This window comes from Ochotona curzoniae, unplaced genomic scaffold, assembly GCF_017591425.1.
Source record: "Ochotona curzoniae isolate NIBS_2020 unplaced genomic scaffold, NIBS_Ocur_1.0 contig_3643, whole genome shotgun sequence".
Taxonomy (NCBI): Eukaryota; Metazoa; Chordata; class Mammalia; order Lagomorpha; family Ochotonidae; genus Ochotona; species Ochotona curzoniae.
The window spans coordinates 1416093-1439902 of NW_024465933.1; the positions used below are offsets into that span (position 1 = coordinate 1416093).

Below are 23810 nucleotides of genomic sequence, written 5' to 3' on the forward strand. Positions count from 1 at the left end.
AACACTTCTCAGGTTTCCACACAGGAATGCTAGGTAAGTGTAAGAGTGCTCCGGAGGACTGCCGCGCGGCCCAAGCCCCTGGATGTGCTGGGAGACCGTGTGTCTCCACGTCAATCAGCCTGCACGCTGACACCATGTAGGCCCATCAGGGGTGCAGGCTCTCAAGAGCGCAGAGCAGGCAGTGCAAAATGACACGCAGGACCCTGTCAGACAACCATCCATGGGCAGTATGTTGAGAAGCTGGGGCAGTCCCACTCACGACTGCTATCTACAGCCCGCAGGGGAGGGGCGCTGAGAAGCCAGCTTCCGACCCTCTCTCCTGGCCAGCTGCACCTGCTCCAGTCTTACCTCTTCTCTGCTAACGTCCATGTTCCAGACCGCAATCCCACCATCTGAGGAGCAGGAGACCAGCTGCCTCGTGAGCTGCAGGTAGCACAGCGACTGGACCCTGTCACTGCAGACAGCACACACAAGGGTTACTTGACTCATTAAGGCAAAACAGGAACTGTCTTCATTTATACCCACAGCTCTCCTCTCACCTGAATAAGCAAGTGGCATTTTATCACTGACTGCTTTGTATGCAACAGGGATTCCAGTACATAAACGTTGGCTTATCCCACAGTCATAGTTAAAGGAACCTGCCCCCTTCCTATGTGCTGGTTGGACTGGCCTCTGGATGTCTGAAAACAACCTTCTGGCCTGTTTACTTTTGCACAGAACCTTTCCTTGGCTGGCTGTCAATTTGACTGTTATTACAGCAAACAGCTACAGCCTAATGAACAAAGAGGAAAGAAAAAGAGGCCGGGCTGGGGGAGGGGAGTTACATTCCTTTCCTGTTCAAAATCAGAAGAGCCCCAGAATTACAATGTTGGAACTTAGGCAAATATGACACTACATCTGAATGAAATGTATTTTAGAACAAAAAGGAGTTTAGACAACCAGGTCAAGAATAGCGTAGTACTGCATGACACATACTTTTGCAAGGTTGAAGTTGTCACCCGCAATCTCTAACTCCTACCTCGCTTGAACACACATACTTCAACAAGGCAGCTCCTTGGCAGAGAGAAGTGACACGTGCAAGAAAGCCTTGTAGTACACCCTCCGCCTCCTCTAAGCACTGGTCTCTTAGAATTTGAGGGGAAGCAGACAGAAGTGGGTGGAATTCTATCACGTGCTTGCTTTAAAAGACAAGGCTTAGAGAAGTGGTAGCTAAGCACCAACACCCTGGCCCCCTGACAACTCATATTCTTTCCTCTCCCCAGGAATGGTCACATACTGATGACCCTGAAGCAAGAGCGTCCGGCCTTTCCTGCCTCCGATGTCCCACATGATGATGCTGTTGTCAGATGCTCCTGAGAAGAGTAACCGCTGAATGGGGTCCCACCACAGGCAGGCGATGCTACCTAGGGATTTTAAGATAGGTTGAGTGTAGACCTCATCAGGACAGAACGAGGACCACCTGAGTTCTCAAATAAGAATATATCCTCACTGTATAACAAGTCATTCAACCAAGTGATCTTCAGACACACAGAAAACACATCGCACATCCATTGTCCAAACTGGGATTTTTCAACTGTACCTCAAATCACTTTTTATATTCATATAGAGATTCTCAAAGAAAGTCCTCCTTGTACTGTAACAATAAACAGTTATATATGAACTGTCAGTTCAGAAAGGTCTTTAGGGGGGGAAAAATGCAGCTAACATCCAGTAGAAACTGCCAGTATGATTTTCTTGTTGTACTAGATAAAAGTCTACAGTATTCCAGGGCTCCGGGACTCTCTAGCATTTTACACTAAGGCAACTCAGAGGCCGTGCTTTGCCATAGGGCTTTACAAAGGTGCCAGTTTTCGTCTTGACTGTTGCACTTCGGATCCAGGTCCCCACTAATACACCTGGAGACAACGCAGATGGTCCAAATGCTTGGGCCCATGCCACCCACCTGGCAGACCCAAATGAAGCCCCTAGCTCATGGCTTTAACCTGCCCAGTGCTGGCTGTTGTGGCTATCTGGGGGAGTGAACCAGCTGACAGAACATTTCTATCTATCCTATACTCTGTAACTCTGCCTTTCAAATAAATACACAATGCTTTTTAAAAAAGAAAATTCAATTAAATGCCTTGCTTGGAAGACAGAGGGTTGCAAATACACCATATGATTATGCCAAATAACTTAGATTAAAAGAAATCTAAATCCTATATTCCATACTCTACTTTGGCTAAGAAATTCAATATCCTTAGTTTGCAGTTTCTCTTTCAACATATTTCCTAATTTTAAACTGACTTGTTTGCTAGAAAAAAGGCATTGTTAAACTTCATAAAATTGAGAGTCATATAAGTTTAATATTGGAAACTAATAAAACAACATTGAACAGAAACAAGTTTCACACATAAAGTTCTCAAAAACATAGAAAGCACAGAGAAATGAAAATGATGACATATTCTGTAAAAGTGGCGACAGTGGTCAGGAATTCTCATCCTGTTTAATCCCACATCCCAAGCACTTCCGCTAGAGGCAGAAGAGCAGCTAAATATGGCTTCTCCAATTTAAAAATGACTAAGTAGTTACCAGAAACCATCTTCCCTCAGCAACTCAGAGAATCCTTAAGCACTTGGGACTCATGAGATTATCAGTCATAAATAGAAAGTGGTTTTTAAAGGGGCCTCTGCTTTCCTGGCTAGATCTATTCTAACTTGCTGGTTTGTTTTTTTTTTCTTTTCCCCCTGCAGAGTCCCTCTTACACCCAAAATAGAAAACACTGAGTACCTTTAACTTGTTAAAGTGGTAACTAGTGGTATAAGTACATCATTGAACTCTTTTAATAAACCCCAGGTTCTTCTATCTCAAAGCAAGTCACATCAGAATGAGACCTTGGGACTGGAATAAAGATTGCATTACAGTAGGTTTGAGCATACAATAAGATTCTGGATTATGCATATGTGTGTATAGAGCAAGTTATTCAAAAGAGCCAATGGCGTTTTAAGGCCCCACCACAACTCTGCTCCATAAAAAATCCCACCCAGGAATTTTTCTCCCTTGGTGCCTTCTCGGTATGGTCCGCAGAGATGGAACCAGCCCATACATTTCTTCTAACTGTGCGATCTATTAAGTCTTGTTTAGAGTCCTCGAATCTGACAAATCAAAACAAAACCAAACAACGTTAATAACAATTCCACCCAAGGCCTTGCAACTTGAAGGAAACTTTAAAGGGCTTTTGAAATCAGTAACTTAAATTCAAAAAGTAAGCAACGTGTAAAGTATTATTCACCTAAGCAATTTAGAAAGGGTTTTGGTAACATTAAACCCACTCCACACCCTATCTTCACTGGATTTTCAGATGCGAGGGTGCAGCCTACCTTCATGTCCCTTGAGTGTTGTAATAACTGAACAGGAGTTCCGCTCCAGCTTCAGCAGGGTGATTTGCCCGGAATAGTCGCCAACAAAAGCATACTGAGTGTCATGATCATACCTGAGGAACAGCAGTCAAGGGCATCTAACAAATCCACCCCTCCCCCCTCCCGGGGGAAGTGCAGCGCTTTGGTCAGTTACAAGACCGTCCATCTCACAGAGAATAAGCCTTAACCTAAAGTGTAAATAGAAGGGAAACATCTAGTGGAAACTTCTACGAAACAACTGAAATTGCCAGGAAAGCTAACACTCATTTAACAGGAATCCACTGGGCTCCAATTAGCACATCAAGCAGTATCCTAAGGAACTGCCAGGAAATAAAAACCCTAAGAGCTAGGAGAGCAGACAGACATGAAAACAATTGTTACAATCAAGTGCAAACAAGGAAGAGTGCTCACTAATGAAAACAGCGCAGGAACAAAACAGCTAATGAAATATCTCCTCCACAAATAATATAAAACTGACAATAAACACAGGACATAAATCTTGTCTGGCTTTTGGTCTAGCATTTGGTCTGGCATTTAGTTTTAAATGCAGAGAATTATTCATTACTCAAAAAGCAGTTATATATGGTACATATACATTAAAATTTTTAAAAATACATTAACAATTAGTAACAATTCATTATGTTCTTGGTTTGTGGTTGTACAGACTTGTGGGAAAGCAGTCACTTACATACAACAGGATATCTGCTATTTGCAGCATAATAACTGCTAACATTCCAAAACAAACTTCAGAAGGAGCACAGCAAGCCACGTCCTGACTACGTCACTTTGTGCCAGCTTCCACAAATCTGTTGCACAACAGAAACACTTTCTATCACACAATCTATCAATGTTTCCCTTCTCTGATCCTAAAGCACAGGGTACCATCCTGAATGCTCATTTTAAATATTTATAAGTAGTAAACATTTTAAATACAAGAGTTAATTTGTGGCACACATTTTAAATACAGGTCGTCAATGGAAAGAATACTACTACGCCAAACATTTGACCCTGGGAGAGAAATTAGTGCAGGGACATAGCCTGCCCATGGCAGCCTTGACCTCTCTGTCGCTAAGATACACAGCAAGTAGAGATACACTTTTGCAAAGCTTTAAAATGCCATATAATAACTGGGAACTTTTTAAGCAGCAATATTTAACATTTTGAGGAATTCTGAATTAGAATTAAAAGTGTGTGCAAGCATGAAACACGTTATCCTGAAATGCTTTACAGTCCACTTATGAATCCCGGGGTGAAAAATCTTATTATTTGGTTTATTTTCTTGTAAGGTTTGTAGCATATACCCAATGACTACAAGATCAGTACAGTATATTTTTAATGAATAACTGGAAAACCCATGCCTTATTAATGCAAACTTCTCCACTAGTAAATTTACATTTAGATTGGAAGACTTTCATTGCACTGTATTTCTGAAAACAGAATAGCAATTCAACTAATCATTATCACTGAGAAACATTTTATACCAAAGAAGACATGCAAGTGTTTGGAGTTTAGATGAATATGAATGAATCGTTCAGTCTCAATGAACAATATATGTTCAACCTGGAAACCAACTACTGAGGGAAGGAGAGGGCAGGGGAACATGGAAGGATACTGTAGGCACGACGCCCAGGAAGTGAAGAAATGCTGGCCCAGCATGTTCCCGCTGCGGGTGCACATCCAGCTGACACACTTGTCGTGGCCGGTGCTGATCACCCACTCCGTGGCCAAGCTGAAGATGATCGCAGTCACCCGGTTCTGATGAGCTGCAGGAAGAGAGCGAAGGAGGCTGTGTCCATGGGGAGCCCTCCGTGGGGAAACGCCGAGGCGCCACCTGCCAGGCCCCTCAGCAGCATCCCAGGAGGGCTGGCACACAAGGTCCATCCTCTGCCTTTCCCACATCACAAACAGCCACGCTCAAGAGTGATTCAAACAATAAGAATATATATTTCTTAATTCATTTTTTGTCATCAAGAAAACATTTTTTACTTAGCTCTACAAAACCTTCATTGTTGAAAAGTTCTATATATAAGGCAAGAGGTTTTTTTTTTTTAAGTTTTTTTTTTAAAACACATAGTTACAGAGAAAAAAACCTTCCACGCACTGACTGAAAACTTCCATTTCGCTGTCGTAACTCAACAAATAGCTGCAATGATCAGGCCAGAGCCAGGCCAAAGTCAGGAACCGAGAGCTTCTTGGTCTCCCTCATGGGTCTTTGTTTTTCTTAATTCTCTGTAACTTCAGCATTTGTATCCTGTAGGAAATACTGGCATTGTAAACAGATTTAATTGCCCAAAATTAAAGTCATGATATGCATCATGTTGTTTGGAGTAATTTCTGGTTGCGTGTAACCTTTCATTATTTATGAAAACTAAACTAAACTTGGGCAATCTTCTGCTGCTTTCCCAGGCACATTAGCAGGTGGATGATTCAGAAGTGGAGCAGCCAAGGCTTAGCCTGATATACCCCAACACTGGCCCACAACTTTCTTAAATGCAAGCTTTATGTTAGCATTTCTAATGAAACTTCCCTCAGCAATGCAATCTCTGGAACGGCAGTAAACAATGCCTCCACTTCTCTTAATGTTAGTTTTTGTATTAATCACATCACATGACGTCACAGAAGTCAGCTGGCAGCATGGGGCAAATAGACTTTTACATCTCATTTGCAAATTGGATCAAATCTTGTCTTAATAAATGAAGCAAAAGAAATCCAGACCCAATTGAGCATTCACTATGTTGGAGGACCTGTGCCACAGTGCCAGCCCCAATTTTTGTTTTTGTTTTTGTTTTGTTTTTAAAGAGAGCAGTATTTTCTTAATTCTCGGTAACTTCAGCATTTGTATCCTGTAAGAAATATTGACATTGTAAACAGATGTAATTGTCCAAAATTAAAGTCATGATATGCATCATGTTTTTTGGAGTAATTTCTGGTTGTGTGTAACCTTTCATTATTTATGAAAACTAAATATTTATAAACTTCTCTATTTACAGATAACAGTAGGGAATAAGAAAGGTATTGCATAACCTAATTTCTGAAATATTTCCTGATGAACTATAAACCACACCAAAGCATATGCTGCCCTGTTTCATCTGTTACAGGATGTTGGTAAGTGTTTAATGAATGTCCCTGCTGAGGAATGAGGCCCGCCGCGAGGCAGAGAAGCCTCTGGCCTTCCTCTCAGTTGCACAGATCACAGGAGCCTCCCTAAAAAGTCTCTATGAAAGTCAGATTCAATCAAGCAAATATTCATGAAGGAACTTGAAATTGCAAAGATATTCTAAGAGCCCTAACCTTCTTCAATCCTAGTATACCAAGCTCCAGCTAACAGGAACTACCAGAGGTGATGCCTCATTTTAGAAGGATACGTGCTTCGTGCTTTTGCTTTGTTAGGGACATTTTTAATTCTCACAGTCTGAATTATGCCCACTTTCAGATAAGAAATCTGAGAAGCAGATATTAAAGAATTAACTAACAAAATAACTAAACAGCTGCCCAACATTGCATAACTTGTTCCATGTGCCCCTAGCACATTCCTCATTGAGCCTATGGTTGGAAAAGATTAATGACAAATTAAACAAGTTATTAAAAAATTAGCTTTTGGGGGCCTGGAATGGAAGCCTAGCAGCTAAGGTTCTCATCTTGAACATGCCAGGATCCCATATGGGCACTGGTTCTAATCCCAGCAAACTCACTTCCCATCCACCTCCCTGCTTTGGCCTGGGAAAGCAGTCGAAGATGGACAAAAGCTTGGGACCCTGCACCCACATAAGAGACCTGGAAGAACCAACCTCCTGGTTCCTGGCTTCAGATTGACTCAGCTCCGGCTGTTGCAGTCACTTTGGGAGTGAATCATCAGATGGAATATCTTCCTCTCTGTCTCTCCTCCTTTTTGTATATCTGACTTCCTAATAAAAATAAATACATCTTTAAAAATAAACCTTAAAAATTAGCTTTTTGAAAAAAAATAGTAATCAGATATACAAGAAGGGTTGTCAAATTCCTAAGTATATGCAGCATAAAAGGGCATGAACCCTTGATTATTTTTAAGATAAATCTGTAAATGACTGCTGAGAATTCAAAGTCATTTTCACTGTCATAACAACACTGTGTGTAATGCTCGCATATTCTTCAACAGTGCAATATTGGAAAGCTTTATCACTCACAGTCACAACCATGTATCTTCCATGTATCTTCCATGTATCTTCCAATTTCAAATGTATGGTCCTGGTTGTATTACTTTTCTGTTTCTCAATTTGGAACAGGTGAAAGGAACAATGATTTGTCTTTATTAAAATCTAAAACCTCGGGCCCAGCGTGGTGGCGCAAGTGATTAAGGTCCTCGCCTTGCACGCCCGGGATCCCATATGGGCACCGGTTCTATCCCCACAGCCCCGCTTCCCATCCAGCTCCCTGCCTGTGGCCCGGGAAAGCAGTCGAGGACGGCCCAAAGCTTTGGGATCCTGCACCCGTGTGGGAGACCCAGAAGAGGCTCCTGGCTTCGGACTGGCATAGTATCGGCCGTTGTGGTCACTTGGGGAGTGAGTGAATCATTGGACGGAAGATCTTCCTGTCTGTCTCTCCTCTCTGTATATCCACCTTTCCAATTAAAAAAAAATCTAAAACCTCTTTTTGTATGTGGAGATCAGTTAGACTCCAATTTTCACCTTTACGTATGGCATAAATTCGAGTCCAGAGCGCCAGGCTCTGTGAGGCCTTCAGGTGCAGTTCTCCGGGACCCTGCAAACTGAGCTCATGGGACCCATAACCTAATCATGGCCTTGACCCACAACCCCAATTCCAAGTTAACTCTGGGACCTGCCTTTGGTAATTTAAAAAATACTGAAGTTTACTAGGCACACTGAAATGTGGGAAAAAATATACATTCCACAGCTGTTCCCGAGCACTGGTTGAATCACTACAGCTCAATGAGAAAATATGACAATTCCTAGGAGCATGGAAAAGTCCTAAACATTCACAAAAGCTGAAAAATGGTTAACATTAAATAGTTACATTATTTTCAATATGAAAAATTATTGCAAATATAAAAAAAATTTATAACGCAGTAATGTTGCAAAGATCTTTTTGCTTCTTGTAAATATCAATGAGCGCTACATACGTATTTCTGACTACTACACAAATTATCAGAATACACATTCTTTTTAAAAATGTATTGATAATTATACATATTTATGAGCTGAAGTGCAGTAGCTCAATACATCCATGTGTACCAACTGAACCAGGGGAACCACCATGCTCCTTAACATTATGATGACAAGAATTTGAGCAATGCTGTTCTGTTTAATGAGTTTCCCCCCGACCCTTCATTCAGGGGACTGTGTGCTGCTGCTGGGAAACAGCTGGAAGAAATCCAAGCACTAAAAACTTCTGAATGTTTGACGAAGTTATTCCACTTACAGGAATTTGCCTCAAAAAGAAGTAACAGAATTAAACAATGAGAGTCAGACCAACAGTCAGGGAAACACGTGTGTGTGTGTGTGTGTGTGTAACATTTATACACATATTTTTGTAAATTATAAAAACACTCAATTATATACACAAATACAATAGTAATTGTGAAAACAAAAAGTGGGTTGAGTGCGCATGTCTGATAGTACAAATATTAATTTAAATCTCATGTGCATACCCAATTTACGTGATTTGGGATGTTAGTAGTCAGAATAGATTGGTAAATAATTCTCAACAGCAACTTGTCTCTCACTTAACTGGAACATCAAGCTTAATGCAGAAACCTAACTTTGGTCATAAAACACAATGTTCTAGTTTCATGTGTATGTATTTTCAAGCATTTTCAAGCACACATGTATGTGCTGTTACCTGGGTAGGTCTTGATAAAGTTCATCTTGTTAAAATCTTCAGAAACATGAAATTCCTAAAAGTAAACACATACAATGAGAAAGCAGCAGTGGTTTCAAAATGAATCCAAAATTTCAAAGTAAAATCCAAAAGTGGGTACCCAAGCTCAGGGACTTCCGGGGAGCGTTCAAGGCATACGGATGCGTCTTTCAACAGACTTCGCACACTGTGGTTTCTGTGAGGTACCAGATCAAGTGGAATCAAGTGTTGCAGACCTGCGAGGGAATTTCTGACCCATTCCTTCTCCCCTCTGACTACAAAAAGTATGTTGAGGGCCCAGGACGGCAGCCTAGCAGTTAAAGTCCTCGCCTTGCACGCGCTGGGATCACACATGGGTGCCAGCTCGTGTCCTGGTGGCACCGCTTTCCATCCAGCTCCCTGCTTGTGGCCAGGGAAGGCAGTCATGGATGGTCCAAAGCCTTGGGACCCTGCACCCACATGGGAGATCCAGAAGAGGCTCTGGGCTCCTGGCTTCAGATCAGCTCAGCTCTGGCCATTGCGGCCACTTGAGGAATGAACCACAGGATGGAAGATCTTCCTCTCTGACTCTCCTGTCTGTATATCTGACTTACCAATGAAAATAAATAAACCTTTAAAAAAGTGTGTCGCTTTTGCTCTCTTGGCTATAAACATACATGAAATCCATGAGTATGTAAAATAAAACCACAAAGACCCATTACTAACAGTTTGTAGTTGCTGTACAAACAAGGACTGGGGTATCCTCTGTTCTTCTCACTCTACCCTTCCTGCATGGCTCCTGGCGGCCGCTGCCAGAGTTCCTGCTGAGCTCTTCGCCCAGTACGGACCAGACCCTTGAATGTCAGCCAGGCTTGTGTTACCGAGTGTCAAAGCTGAGTGTGTCCATTTTCTCCCCTCTGTCAGCACCTTTTCTGTCTCTATATTCAGCTAAATTCCTGGCCATCAGTCTCAACACCATCTCAACACCGTTCCCTCTATTGCAACACTCAATCCAGTCACCATCACACCCTGCCATCCAGACAGTTCCCCATCGCCACCTCAGAGTTTCACAAGCTTTGCCTGTGTTCCTATCCCTAAAACAGCTTTCCTACTGGCACCCCCACCTTCAGCCCTGTACCCCCAAGCCTGTCTTCCATATCCTGGCAGGTGGAGCTGGAGAAAACAAGAAACATAGCCATCCATCACCTCCTTCTCACTGCTCTTCAATGGCATCCTCCAAAACACCTGGTCCCAAGGCTCGACAAGAAGACCTGCTGAGAAGATCCTCAGGCCCCACCCTAGGGATCCTGACTCTGCCAGCTGTGTGAAAGTCTGGGTCATCTGGTTTCTGCGAGGTAGTCCGGGCTTCCTACAGTCATACTCTCAACAGGCTGGCTGCCCCTTCAACTCCACTCCAAAATGCTGCAGTGTTCCAGGTTGGATCTGGACTCCATCTTCTCATTAATATATATAATGTAAAATAATATACAGTTTTTATATATACGATTTATTTATGGGGGCCAGTGCTGTGACATAATATGTAAAGCCTCAACTCTACCTGCAGTACCAGCATCCATAGAGGCAGCAGTTTGAGTACCAGATGCTCCATTTCCAATCCAGCTCCCTGCTAATGTGCCTGGCAAAGCAGCGGAACATGGTCCAGGTTCTTGGGCCCCTAAACACATGTGGGAGACCTAGAATAACCTCAGGGCTCTTGGCTTCAGACCACTCCAGCTCTTGGCCATTTGTAGAGATTTAGAGAGTGAACCAGAGGATGGAAGATTTTCTGTTTGTCCTTTCCTATCTTTGCACATTTGCCTTTCAAATAAAAATTAAAAAAAAAAAAATCTAGGGCTAAGTGTATCGGCTCAATCGGCTAATCCTCCACCTTGCAAGCTTCAGGATCCCACACAGGAACCAGTTCATGTCTCGGCTGCTCCAGCTGTCATCCACCTCCCTGATCCTGGCCCGGGAAAGCCCTAGAGGATGGCCCAAGGCGTTGGGATCCTATGACTGTGTGCGAGAGGTGGAAGAAGCTCCTGGCTTCAGACTGCCTCAGATCCAGCCATTGCGGCCATGTGGGAAGTGAACCAGCATATGGAAGATTTCTGTTTCTTTTTCTCTACATATAAATCTACTTTTCAAATAAAAAAACAAATCTTAAAAAAAATTGGCAGCTGGTATAGTGGTTCACCAGGCTAACTCTCCGTCTGCAGTACCAACACCTATACAGGCACTGGTTCATTCACCAACTGCTCCACTTCTGGTCCAGCTCCCTGCTTATAGACGAGGAAAGCAGCGGAGGGTGGGCCCCTACACCAACATGGGAAAGCCAGAAAGAAGCTTTTGGCTCCTGGCTTCAGAATGGCTTAGGTCTAGTCATTGCAGCCATTTAGGGAATAAACCAGTGGATCAAAGATCTCTCTGTGTCTCTTCTTCTCTCTGTAAATCTACCTTTCAAATAAAAATAAATGAATCTTTAAAAAAATGAAATAGGTGGGTCTCTGGACAAGGCGTCTCATGCCTGGATCCCGCACAGCCGCCATGTGCACACGGTGGGCTGTTTCCCGGGCCTGCTGGGTTCCAGGGGCTGCTTCCTTCGGGGGTGAGTAGACCGAGGGGGAGGGTCTCCGGGACTGGGCAGGTCCGGGACCCACCCGCCGCCTTCATGGGGCAGTGAATGGGATTTGGGATGGGCGCGACCTTGGGCCTGGGAATTTAAACCTCCAGCAGCCTCCTGGCAGTTGGTGGGTCTCAGGACGGGGCGTCTCATGCCTGGATCCCAGACCACAGCCACCATAAGCATGTGATAAGCTGTCCCCAGGCAGCCAGTGCACCATTTGGTGCCAGGCTCTGCCTGCTGGCCGCCCGGCTGGGAGCTCTGGGAATTTGATTCTTTGAGTTGCTGCTTAATTAGCTCCACGTTGAACCCATTGTGCTTCTTGGACCTGAAACAGGCAGTAACTCTTTGTAAAACTTGTAATCACTAATAATGCTGAGCACCAAATATCAGTCCATGCAGAAGCTATGGCTTGGGGCTTGTCCTGCAAAAGTGGCTCCAACAGTTGGCTAATGTGTCAACTGGTAATGGAACAGAGTAGATCAGGCACGACTGAGCAAACCTTAGCCCACAAGTAAAACTAGAAACCAGGAGGGAACAGAGGTCATGCCGAGCTAGGCTCTTGTACCTACTGGTCTGCGTGAGACAGGGACGCTAAGCCACAGTGTCTAAGGCAGCGTTCGGGACAGGGGAGGGGCTGTGCCAAGCTGAGTCAGAGCATCCACTGGCAGGCAAGTGATCTATGGCTGGGAACAGACCCAGTTGGGGAGCTAAGGGGACAACCCTAGCTGGGCTGAGGTTCCCACCAAGAGGCGCGTGGCCTGGAAGGAGGGCTGTGTTCTGATCTGGAAACAGTTGTAGTCTCCCTTGGCACAAGTGTGGACTAGGATTGGATGCACCGAACCGGGCCGGACCCCAACAACCCCTGGTGTCCTGGAGGACCAGGGCAGATGTGGGATGGACTAGGCAAGGTCTCAAACCCCTACTGAGCCATGTGTGAGCCATACGTGGGTATGGACAAACCATGGCTAGGCTGGAACATCCAACAGCAAGAACCAGATTGGGTGGAAGGCCAGTCAGGAAAAGCCACAGTTCCTGCTAGGACAGGAGGTGGACTGAGTATGGCTGGCTCATGGACCCACTGGTATGTGTGAAATCTGGCACTGGGAGGGTTTCTGATGGAGGAGCTTGGACAACTCCTCTGGCAGGACACAGAATGAGCAGGTAAGCACAAGAAGCACAATAGAAAACAGCCCAGAACAGGCAATGGAAATTATCCCACTGGCATACACATGGCATGGGTTGGGGGTAGACCAGGCTGAACCTGTTCACATCACCAACTGGCAAATCCAGGCACCAGTGTGGGTCGAGCCAGGTTCGGTCGCAACAAAGACTAGTGCACATTATGGAATGCCGAGGTGAGGTTGCCTGTACCGGAAGGGACCGCAGCGCCCAACCAGCCTGAGAACAAGAAAGGAAGTGGGCAGAGCCGGCAGGGGAATAAGGGAGGGTTCCTTTGCTGGACAGCTACTTCCATAGGAGAGCATAGGCTGGGATGGACACAGACCACACTAGGCAGAGCTACCACACCTGTGGGCCTCATGTGGACTAGATCAGGGAAAAGCCGGGCTGGGCGGATTATTCCTACTGGTGCAAACAAAATTAAAGTGGGCTTAGCCACAGCATCAGCTGGAATCTGGGAGTGGGAGAGGCCTGGGAGGGAAATAGTGGGCTCATCCCTCTTGGGTTACCACTTCCACAGGAGGACATAAAACTAAGATAGCGGCTTGGGTGGAATGGGGTGTGGGACAGACTGGATTACTGCTACACTTACTGGCAAACCAGGGTAGGGGGTTGGCCTGGTGGGGGTTACTGTGGGTCGTTCCAACTAGGCTGCAGTTCCCACTGGTTTATGTGAGGGCCAAGTATGTGCTGGGCAGAACCAGGCTGGACTGCAACACCCATTGGTTCCAGTGGAAGTCGGGAGTGAAAACAGAACCAACCCAGCAATTGCAACCACCAGCTGATTGGGGCAAATGACGGTGCCAGTTCCTGTACTCGTTAGCACATACAAGAAGTTGCTTTGGAGATCCTAATCTAAATGCTGGACTCAGAACCCTAACGAAGAAAAGAGAGAAGACAGAACAGGTCAACCAACCAGCTCAGCTATGATGGACTATGTCAATCAGTGGATTTTTCAAAGACCTCATAGTGCTTGGAGTGGCAAGATTGACAGCAATTCATAACTGTTGCAATATCAAAACCACTTGAGCAAGAACCTCAGAGCATGCCCTACATCCGGGACCTGGGGAGGGTGGGAAATTGGGTGGGCCTTTCCCTTAATACCCCCCTTTAAACATGAAGGTAACAATATGGAAAACATACTACTATTATCCACTTTCCTGTAGCTCTTGAACCTTCTTACCCTACTTAACTATGTAAAGAATGTCAAAATAAAAATTTATAATAAAAAAAAAAGAAAAGAAATAAAAACTTGTTTATGTATTCAGAAGGCAGAGTTACAGAGAAAGGGGGGGAAAAGACATTCTCTGTCAGTTACTCCCAAATAACCACAATGGCTAGGACTGGACCAACCTGAAGCTAGGAGCCAGGAACTCCATCGGAATCTCCCACATGAGTGGCAGGGGCCCCAAGAACTGGGGTCACCCTATACTATTTTCTCAGGAAGTTAGATTGGAATTAGAGCAGCTGGGATGCCAAAATTGCAGGCAGCACCTTTACTTGCTGCACCACAATGCTTGCCACTGTCTTCTCAAATTCTTTCCCCAGGAGATCCTTCCGATGGCTCTCCTTCTGCTAGATGCCTAGTTCATACATCCACATGCTGGATGTCTCACAGGACCATCCTCATTGTCGCTTTCCTTCAGGCTGTCTGTCCCTGTTTCCCCAGCTGCTCAGGTTCAAAACCTGGAAGCTATCTATCTTCTTCTTTTCTGGCCTCCCCATACCCAAACCATCATGTATGTAATCTGGGATGCATTCAAAGTCCACCTGCGCTGCTGGGCTCCTCCACTCTGACCACATGGCCCCATGGCCCCTCAACCCACTTTACACCAAGGAGCTACAGACTCTGTTTACAACTGTACACTACAGCATGGCATTCGCCTGCTGAAAACCTTTGAGTAGCTTCTCACCACATCTGCATTGGGATTTAAAACTTACCCCAGCCCTACAAGGTCCTGCCCAATTCTCCTGATGCCCTTGGGTCTATCCATTCACCTCTTCAAACATGAAGAGATCAACCTCCCCATAAACCTTCACAACATGCCCATTTCTGGAAAATTCCACCCTGGTTCTCCAGCTCCCTGGCTCTGTGCCAGCTGTTCCAAAGCAATTCAATGGGAGGAAAATAGTATTTACAGCAAATGGTTCTGGGATAACTGGATAACCACAAGTAGAGGACAAAACAGGAAATCCTCTCTCGTGTCATTTACAAAAATTAACACAGTTAATCCGATATCTAGATATAAAAGCGAAACATAAGCATACATCTTTATTAATAGGAATAATGATCTTGGATTAGGCAATGGCTTTATATGCAATATCTAAAAGAGGTAAACTAAACTTCCTCAAGCTTTATAAAGTAAAACACAATCAACCTTTAGAATGAAAAAAAAATCTGCAATCCTTATATCTGATAAGGGCCTAGAATCTAACACATAGGAAAAATTCTTAAAGCATAATTAAAAGTGGGCAATGGATTTATATAGATATTTCTCTTGAGAAGACACATAAATAACCAAGAAGCATGTGAGATATTTGACATGACTAGCCCTCAGGGAGACCTGCACGCAAAGCACAGTAAGATACCATCCAAACTCCCATGAGAAAAACAAAGCAAGGCAAATTCAAGTGGGAAGTAACAAGTGCTCGCACTGACGTGGGCAGACAGCAGCTCACACACACTGCTGCCAGTGCTGCAAAATGATGCAGTAACTTTGGAAAACAGTTTGTCAGTTCCTCAAAAGTTAAAAAGAGAGTTACCATATGACCCAGCAGTTTCACTCCTAGCCAGGAAACTGAAAGCGTACGATTATATAGAAGCCCATAGATGAGTGCTCTTAGCAGCATTATTCACAGCTGCCAAAAATTAGACCAATTCACAGGATCGTATTTAACAAATGAATGAACAAAGTGAGCTGTACTTACGTAATACTATTCCACCACAAAAAGGAATTAAGTTCATATGTGAAACTATAACCTAGATAAGCCCTGAAATTCTTCAAAGCAAAAACAGACAGGCTCAAAGGGCCAACTGGATCATTCTTTTTACATCAAATGTCTGAGGCAGGCAAGTTCAGAGACTTCAAGTGGGTCAGTGATTGCCAGGAGCTGGGTGTGGACACGCAGCATGGCCAGTGACGGTGTTGGGGTTTTGTTGGGGGATGATGAAAGTGCTCTGGAACTAACAGTGTTACTTGGGCTCCTTGGGAGGGTGACATCAACCTCGGACTAGTGAAACTGGCAGCATTTCAGAACTATCCAAAAGCCACTTGGACAGAACCCTGGGAAAATGTCCACATGGAGACTCTGGATTGATATGAGGTGGCGGTTCCTTATCCCTGGGTACTGAGACATGTGGAAAATTATGAGTGGTTTCCCCTTTGTCTCTCCCCTTCCCCAGGGGAAAAAAAAAAAAAGAAGAAATAGCAAATTTGGAAGCAATGAGTACGCCCAATTTTCATAAACCTTGGTCCTTCCCACCTTGATCCACCATGTAATTATTGTTAAAAAATGAAATTTAGGGCCCGGCACGGTGGCGCAAGTGGTTAAAGGTCCTCGCCTTGCACGTCCGGGATCCCATATGGGCGCCGGTTCTAATCCCGGCAGCCCCGCTTCCCTTCCAGCTCCCTGCCTGTGGCCTGGGAAAGCAGTCGAGGACGGCCCAAAGCTTTGGGACCCTGCACCCGCGTGGGAGACCCAGAAGAGGCTCCTGGCTTCGGATCGGCATAGTATCGGCCCGTTGCGCTCACTTGGGGAGTGAATCATCGGACGGAAGATCTTCCTCTCTGTCTCTCCTCTCTGTATATCCGCCTTTCCAATGAAAAAATAATAAAAATAAATCTTTAAAAAAAAAAATGAAATTTATAAAAAAAATCACAAAATAATAAAAAAAAAGACTTGGGCTCCCTCAACTCACAAAGATATTTTTTATTTCTTTTTATGCCTTTTCTTTTTTTTTTTCTTTTTATCTTTTTTGAATTTTTTTGTCATTTGTTCTGCACAGATATTTAAACCCCCAAGTCTCTTGCAAATGGCTAATAAACTAATATCAGTAGTAGCTGATTAGGGTGGAGGCATGACCGATCTCATTAGATCCACGATTAGACTGCCCTGGCTTCATCAGCACAGAGTAGAGAGGAGCCGAAGAGCATGCTCCCTGGGTCCCTCGGCTTCCTGACTGTGGGGTCTCCTCCAACCTCCTCCTAAGCTGCCTGAGCTAATGGGGCTGCCCAGGTGGCAGTGTGAGCCCCCAAACCCAGAAAAAATATCTCCCTTCCAAAGCAGCTCCTCACAGGTGCTTCAGTTACAGAAAAGTTGACCAGTACTTCCAAATGGTGAATATTTGGTTAATTGAATTAAACCTCCATTAAGGAAAAAACTGTATGAACCCAATTAGAGACACAAAAACACTATTCTAAAACAGATGGAAAACTCAAGTACCTAGTGCCTCACCAGCGTATGAGAAGTGCGGCCTTACAGGTTCTGCGTGATCTGTGGGCTGAACGGCTGGTCCCTAACCTCACCGGCCCTCCAGCTCCTCTCTGAAACACTTAGGGATGAGGTTCTCCATGTAACAGCCGAGAGACAGCAGCTGTGACCACGGCTCTACAGTCACCCGACCAAGGCTGTGCCCTCTGAGCTTGCCAAGTACCACCTTACCAGTCATGACAGCACTCCAAACTTCCCGAAACTAGTTTAAGCACTTTAATTAATCCATCTTTAGACACAGCATCTATACTCAAGTAGATATTTGTTGTTTATGCCAAACTACCAGAATGCACTGCTAAATTTAAACCACCTGAACCAAGTGAACAGGGGGGTGGGACATGAAGAACATGCAAAGACATCCCGGAAGCTACGTACCATCATGGCTCCGTTATCCTGGCCTACAAATATGCGTCTGCTGTCGTGATGGTAAGCCATGGTGGAGCAAGGGGCTGCCGGAAAGACAAAGCGAATGTTAGCATCAGGCTGCACCTCTGAAACCATCACTTCAGGTTCATTATCATGAACAAGGGCTACAGGGCTATACGAATCATCACACAAGCTTTAAAATGTGTTTAATGTTCTGTCTGTTGTATTTAAGTCCCAATTTCATAACTGTTATTTTGGGTAAAGCAATCCAGTGTGAAGTTTCCTCTGACTGAAACCCTTCTCTGAGATCTGGAAAGGTTTGGGGACAGGTCTCAGGGAGTACGTGGTCTTTTACTCAAATGCTCAGTAGGTCATCCTGCCCCATCACGGGCCAGACAGTGCCTGGATTCTGGGCAGATCCCAGCCCCAGAATTCCCATTCCATGGCAATTAGAAGTCAGCTGGGAAAGCCACCCGGGAACATTGCTACCCAGAGGTCAGAAAATGCTCCCTTTCCAATGACACGCACAACCCCATTTAAGCAGCTGACACAGTGTGGAGCAGCACATCACATGGCCCCCAGCAGCAGTAGGTGCCCAGGACGGCGTGTGCCTCATGTCAGGCACACTCAGCCCTCTCCCAGAGCTCATGGGAGGCAGACCGTGCTTCAGAGAGAAGCACTCAACTATCATTTTCTGCTGGGAAGCAGAGTTAAGTGATTTATATACTGGCACATTCCTAAGAAGAAATGTGTGACTTTATATTGGCCTAAAAAATTTTAGTTAACAACAGAAAAACTAAAAGAAATTCAGGACAAGATGGTGGTGGGGGGTGGGAGTGGGGAGAATCACACACAACTTGAGCTTTCAAATAAAACTTCTCATTTTAAAAAAAAATCAGAAAAGAAATATCTTAGTGAAAGCATTGTTTGAAAATAGCTTAACATTGTCTCTGAGATGGGCTGATATTGTCTACCAAGGGGAGAGAGTAAATCATGACTGGATTGTATCCAAAGGCAGACACACAACTCACAGCAGGAGAGCCAACAGAAGCTCTTTCAGTTGCATTTAAGAACCAGAGAGCTGGAGGCCAACCTGGTGCCCTAGCAAACTACTCCTCCCCCTGCAGTGCCAGCATCCCATATGGGCACCAGTTTCAGACCCAGCTGCTCCATTTTCAATCGAGTTCCTGTTAACAGTCTGGGAAAGCAGTGGAGGATGGCCAAAAGCCTCCTGGCTGCCAGCTTTGCATCAGCCTAACTCTGGCAGCTGCAGCCATTTGGGAAGTGAATCAGCAAATGAAAGATCTCTCTCTCACTTGCTCGCTCTCTCACTCTCTCCCTTTCTCTCTCTCACTCTCGCTCTACTTATTACTACAAAGATAAATGTATACTGACACAACCTAAATGTGCTTTCACAACCATGCATAAAATTCTCTTTAACAAGTCAAACATATTTTGCTGACATAAAAAGTTCGTTGACATCATTTCTGCTAACTTTTCAGTTGGTATTAAATCTTCACATATCTTTTTAAAAAATATTTATTTATTTATTAGGTTTTTTTTTTTTTGGAAAGTCAGATATCCAGAGAGAGGAGAAACAAAAAGGAAGATCTTTCGCTGAACTGTTCACTCCCCAAGTGGCTGCAACAGCTGGAGCTGAGCCAATCCGAAGCCAGGAGCCAGGAGCTTCTTCACATGGGTGAAGGGTCCCAAAGCTTTGGACCATCCTAAACTGCTTTCCCAGGCCACAGGCAGGGAGCTGGATGGGAAGCGGGACTGCCGGGACTAGAACCGGTGCCCACATGGGACCCTGGTGCATTCAAGGTGAGGACTTTAACCACTGCGCTATCGTGCTGAGCCCCACATATCATTTTTAAACATTTTTCAATTTTGTTTATGTAAAGCCTTATACAAACTACAGAAATACATTAAAATCCTTCTTGTATATGAAAATTAAAATGAGTCATTTTATTAGGACAGAGAATCTTTACACTTAAACACAGACAAAAGCTTCACTGAATTATTTTGTATTTAATGATACCCATTTTTCTTCCCCCAGAAAAACATTTCTATGGAGTTAAACGATATAAATTTCAAAAAGAAGAAGCGGGCATCAGATTCTCAAAGTTTTCTAAACAAGCAAAATCAAATCATCTTTCAAATTAGTAGACTTTATACAAGGCATCACTGTATTCCAAAATTGCATGCTTAAAACTTTGGCTCACAGCCAGGAAAATCAAGCTCTCTACGCAATGTCTTTAAATCTTGCTGCTATGTGGAGTACAGCCAGCTCCTTTTCACTTACATGTTGCTTATGACCAACTGCTTTCAGGCTGTGAGAGCAGAGCCAAACGGTTGCCCAGAGATCGAGACAGGTTAGCCCACAAAGTCTAAATATTTACTGTCTGCTCCTTTGCATAAAGAAGCGTATGGAAGCACTTCCTCACTACCACGGCACAGCTCTGGAGTCAAAACTGGGCACGGATTCAAATCCCAAACACAGAGACTGCCTTAACTCTTCTGATCTCAACATCCTCATCAGCGAAACAGGAAAATCGCCACCACCTTCTTCCTACGGCTTTATATGGCCGTTTTCACAAAATCCGGTTACTAAGAAAGAAGGTGGCCCAGAATCCCTCAATTAACGCAGACAAACGGCATTTTGTCAAAGGCAGTGATGTTGTAGCATATAACCAGACTGCACACAGCAACATATGAAGGCCTGGCTTACTGGTCACCGTATCAGGTCACAGGAAGGCAAACACTGAAACAGCTGAATGTGGGCCATCTGCTGAGTGCCGAGAACCAACACAGCACTTCTCTGCTGAAATAAAAGTCACTCGAAACAGACAAGCCTTTATTTCTTATGCTCATTCAGCTTTCTTGTGATAGCATTCTTGCAGTTTCATCAGTAGACACAGGCTGAGATGGAGCAATGGAGAAGCATACGGAAGTTATAAGCTGAACATAAATAGATTTAGGCACACAGGTCCCAGCTACTGAACACAGAGACGCTGTGGCTGTTCCTTCCCGGTCCCTTCCTGTGCTGAGAACTCCATCAGGGGCAATGGTTACTCTCAGGTGAACAAGGTCAAGAACAGACAGACCACAGTGTGCTCTAGCATAGTAGAGTTTTGGTGTCCAGAGAGAAATTAATTACAGTTACTTTATAAATTTGGTGGAAATATAACTGGAGGAGTAACAACTACATAAAGGACAAAATCTATATTAATTGCTGCCTCTCTTCTCATCAGTATGAACTTCAGGTTGGGGACAGAAGGAGATTAAACCGTAACAAAAACGAGCTATGAGGCTGTTGTTGTGGCACACAGTCAGCTAAGCAATACAGCATCCCACTTTTCAACTCGCACCACTATTTCTGATCCATCTTCCTGCTACTGTACCTGGAAATCAGTGGAGGATGGTCTAAATACTTGGGTTCTTATCACCTATACTGGAGAGCCAGGAGGAGGTCTGGGCTCCTGGCCTCATCCAGGACCAGCACCTGCTATTATGGTCATCTGGGAACTGAACCAGCAATGCAAGAACGCAGGATCTCGAGCTCTCTCTCTCTCTCCCTACCTTTCACTCTTTCAAGCAAAATAAATAAACGTATTTTTTCTAAAACTTATTTATAGAGGAAGCTAGAAGTGGGATTAGCAGCAACAATATTATTAATAAAGTTTTCCACAATGATAGCAAAACATTTCCCCAGCACTGAGATGAATTCCCAGGCTACTGCCATTATTTCCAACCATCAGATCTATCATTGAGCCATTTGGGATATAAGAATTATCAACCTGGGGCAAGCACCGTGGCATAACAGACTAAGCTTCTACTTGTGGCTCCAGTATCCCATTAGGGCGCCAGCTGGCATCCCAGCAGCTCTACTTGTGATCCAGTTCCTGCTAAGGCCCCTGGAAAACAGTGTAACACATGGGACACCTGCAAGAAGCTCACAGCTTCAAGCTCAGCTCTGGACATTGTGGCCATTTGGGGAGTGAACCAGTGGATGGAAGACCCCTCTGTAAATCTGCCTTTCATGTAGAAATAAATAAAACTTTCCGGAAAGATCCAAGAATTATTAACTTAACCAAAGTCGGGGATAGGGAGTGGGTTGTGAATAACAGATGGGATCAGAGGCCCAAGGTATCTCATCTACTTCTGCACTGTGCTAAAAATTCCCACGGTAAATTTATCAAACCAGTTCCATCAACACCTCTACTGAGACACTACTGTCTTTGTATTTCACGTCAGAAGTCAGAGCAAGAAAGCAAGCTCTATCATCCATCATCCACAGTATGTACAGACACAAGTAAAAGGAAAACTGCCTGGCACAATTATGATCATATCTAAATGTTCTACGCATTGTAAAATTTTATTGTTTCTTCTATAATCATTATCATTACAATAGTATTCCCAAATGTCTATTTCATTTTCATTGAATGATTATCAAGAAGAAGCTGATGAGCCTGCCCAAGCTGCTGGTGGAAGATAGAACAAATGAAAGTCCTAATAAGTCCTTAAGTTCTTGTGGAAATGACTATGGCATCCAAACACTGCATGCACGCAGGAATGCATGTGCAGGGAACGTGCCACACGAGACGGGGGGGTATTCAAACTAACTACATGCAGTTTGCTGAAAGATCGGTTGTTGTGTTTGTAACACACTCCCTAGCTGTGGAGTGTCCCTTTAGAAGCCCGTGAGCAGCGTCGGCAGCATCCAGGCACTGGCCAAGCACTCTTCCCAGGAGGCATTTACAATGCAGCAGTAGCAGTAGCAAGCTGTCTTGCAAGCACTATGTCTCTCCTCTTCCTGGGACGCAGAGTAGTGAAGCAATTAAGTGAGGAAAATCCTTCACTGAGGACCAAAACTTCAAAGAAACTGGTATTTATAGATGGTTTCCATGTGGCTGTCTGGAATAGCGGTATCCAACCCCCCACTAGGGCTTACGTAGGACCCAGGCATTCTCTGCAGGACTTTCCTTTCCAGGATCGCCAAAGATGTCAGAAAATGATGACAACACTACCTTCCATTTGCATGAAAGATTAGTATTTACACGTTGTTTTATGTCACTTTACATCCTGGGGAAGAAGCTTTATATTCTAGATTCAGTTTTGGAATATTCTAGGTAGACAAAATTCTCTCCTTGGAATGCTGTCCCTCAGCCCACATCTCCCAGGAGGTTGTAAGGGCAGGCAGAAGACTGGCCGTGAGCCTGGCAATGAAAAGGGCACCTGCCAGGCCAGCATCAGCCAATCACAAGGTTACCCTTGAGTTGGCCAAAGGAGACAAGTGAAAAGCAGGGGAGAACAAGCCCTTTCTCCTCTCTCTCCCTCTCCCCCCTCCCTCCATCCTTCCCTCTCTCTCTCTCTCTCTCTCTCTCTGTGTTTTCAGTTTTGTAAGAGTCAATTTCAGTGTCAGTTAAGCCACTCAGCCCCACTTCCTCTGAAAAAAAAAAGGAGCTTTCCTGGAGTTTATCACCAGAGGTATTGGGCAACTCAGAAACTCACTCTGAAAGTCAGCAGCAATTTCTGATTGACTATTTTGAAACGAAATAATCAAAGACATTAGAGATGTACTCCATAAGTACATAGTTGAGCTACTTACAGGCCATTGTGTGGTAAATGCTGGGCCAGTACTGACCGCTGTCTCTTTTCAGCCATACTCGGATGGTTCTGTGCAAAAAAAAGAAAAAGGGACAACTTTACTAATTTTATCCTCTTTTTGTTCCAGAAAAACTTTACTTTTATGTTTTCAATATTATTCCCTAACTGATCCTATCAAGTTAGTTGTTACGTATTGGACAAAAACATATACATTTATATACACACATATATGCATTACACACATACATGGAAATATTTGTTTATATGCAGAAAATATGCACATTCATAGCATGTACTAACATGATGTCATCTTT

At 44.2% G+C, this 23810-nt stretch overlaps 1 protein-coding gene across 1 annotated transcript in view; it reads right to left on the reverse strand.

The window, feature by feature from the left end:
- Positions 1-23810, reverse strand: part of WDFY1 (WD repeat and FYVE domain containing 1) — a 66983-nt gene that overhangs the window by 15844 nt on the left and 27329 nt on the right. The window contains exons 2-8 of the mRNA XM_040982806.1: positions 23498-23565; positions 17896-17969; positions 9231-9285; positions 5008-5158; positions 3357-3469; positions 1277-1403; positions 349-454 (exon numbers count right to left, since the gene is read on the reverse strand). Coding sequence (XP_040838740.1) covers positions 349-454; positions 1277-1403; positions 3357-3469; positions 5008-5158; positions 9231-9285; positions 17896-17969; positions 23498-23565 — 694 coding nt within the window. The remainder of the gene's footprint in view (positions 1-348; positions 455-1276; positions 1404-3356; positions 3470-5007; positions 5159-9230; positions 9286-17895; positions 17970-23497; positions 23566-23810) is intronic.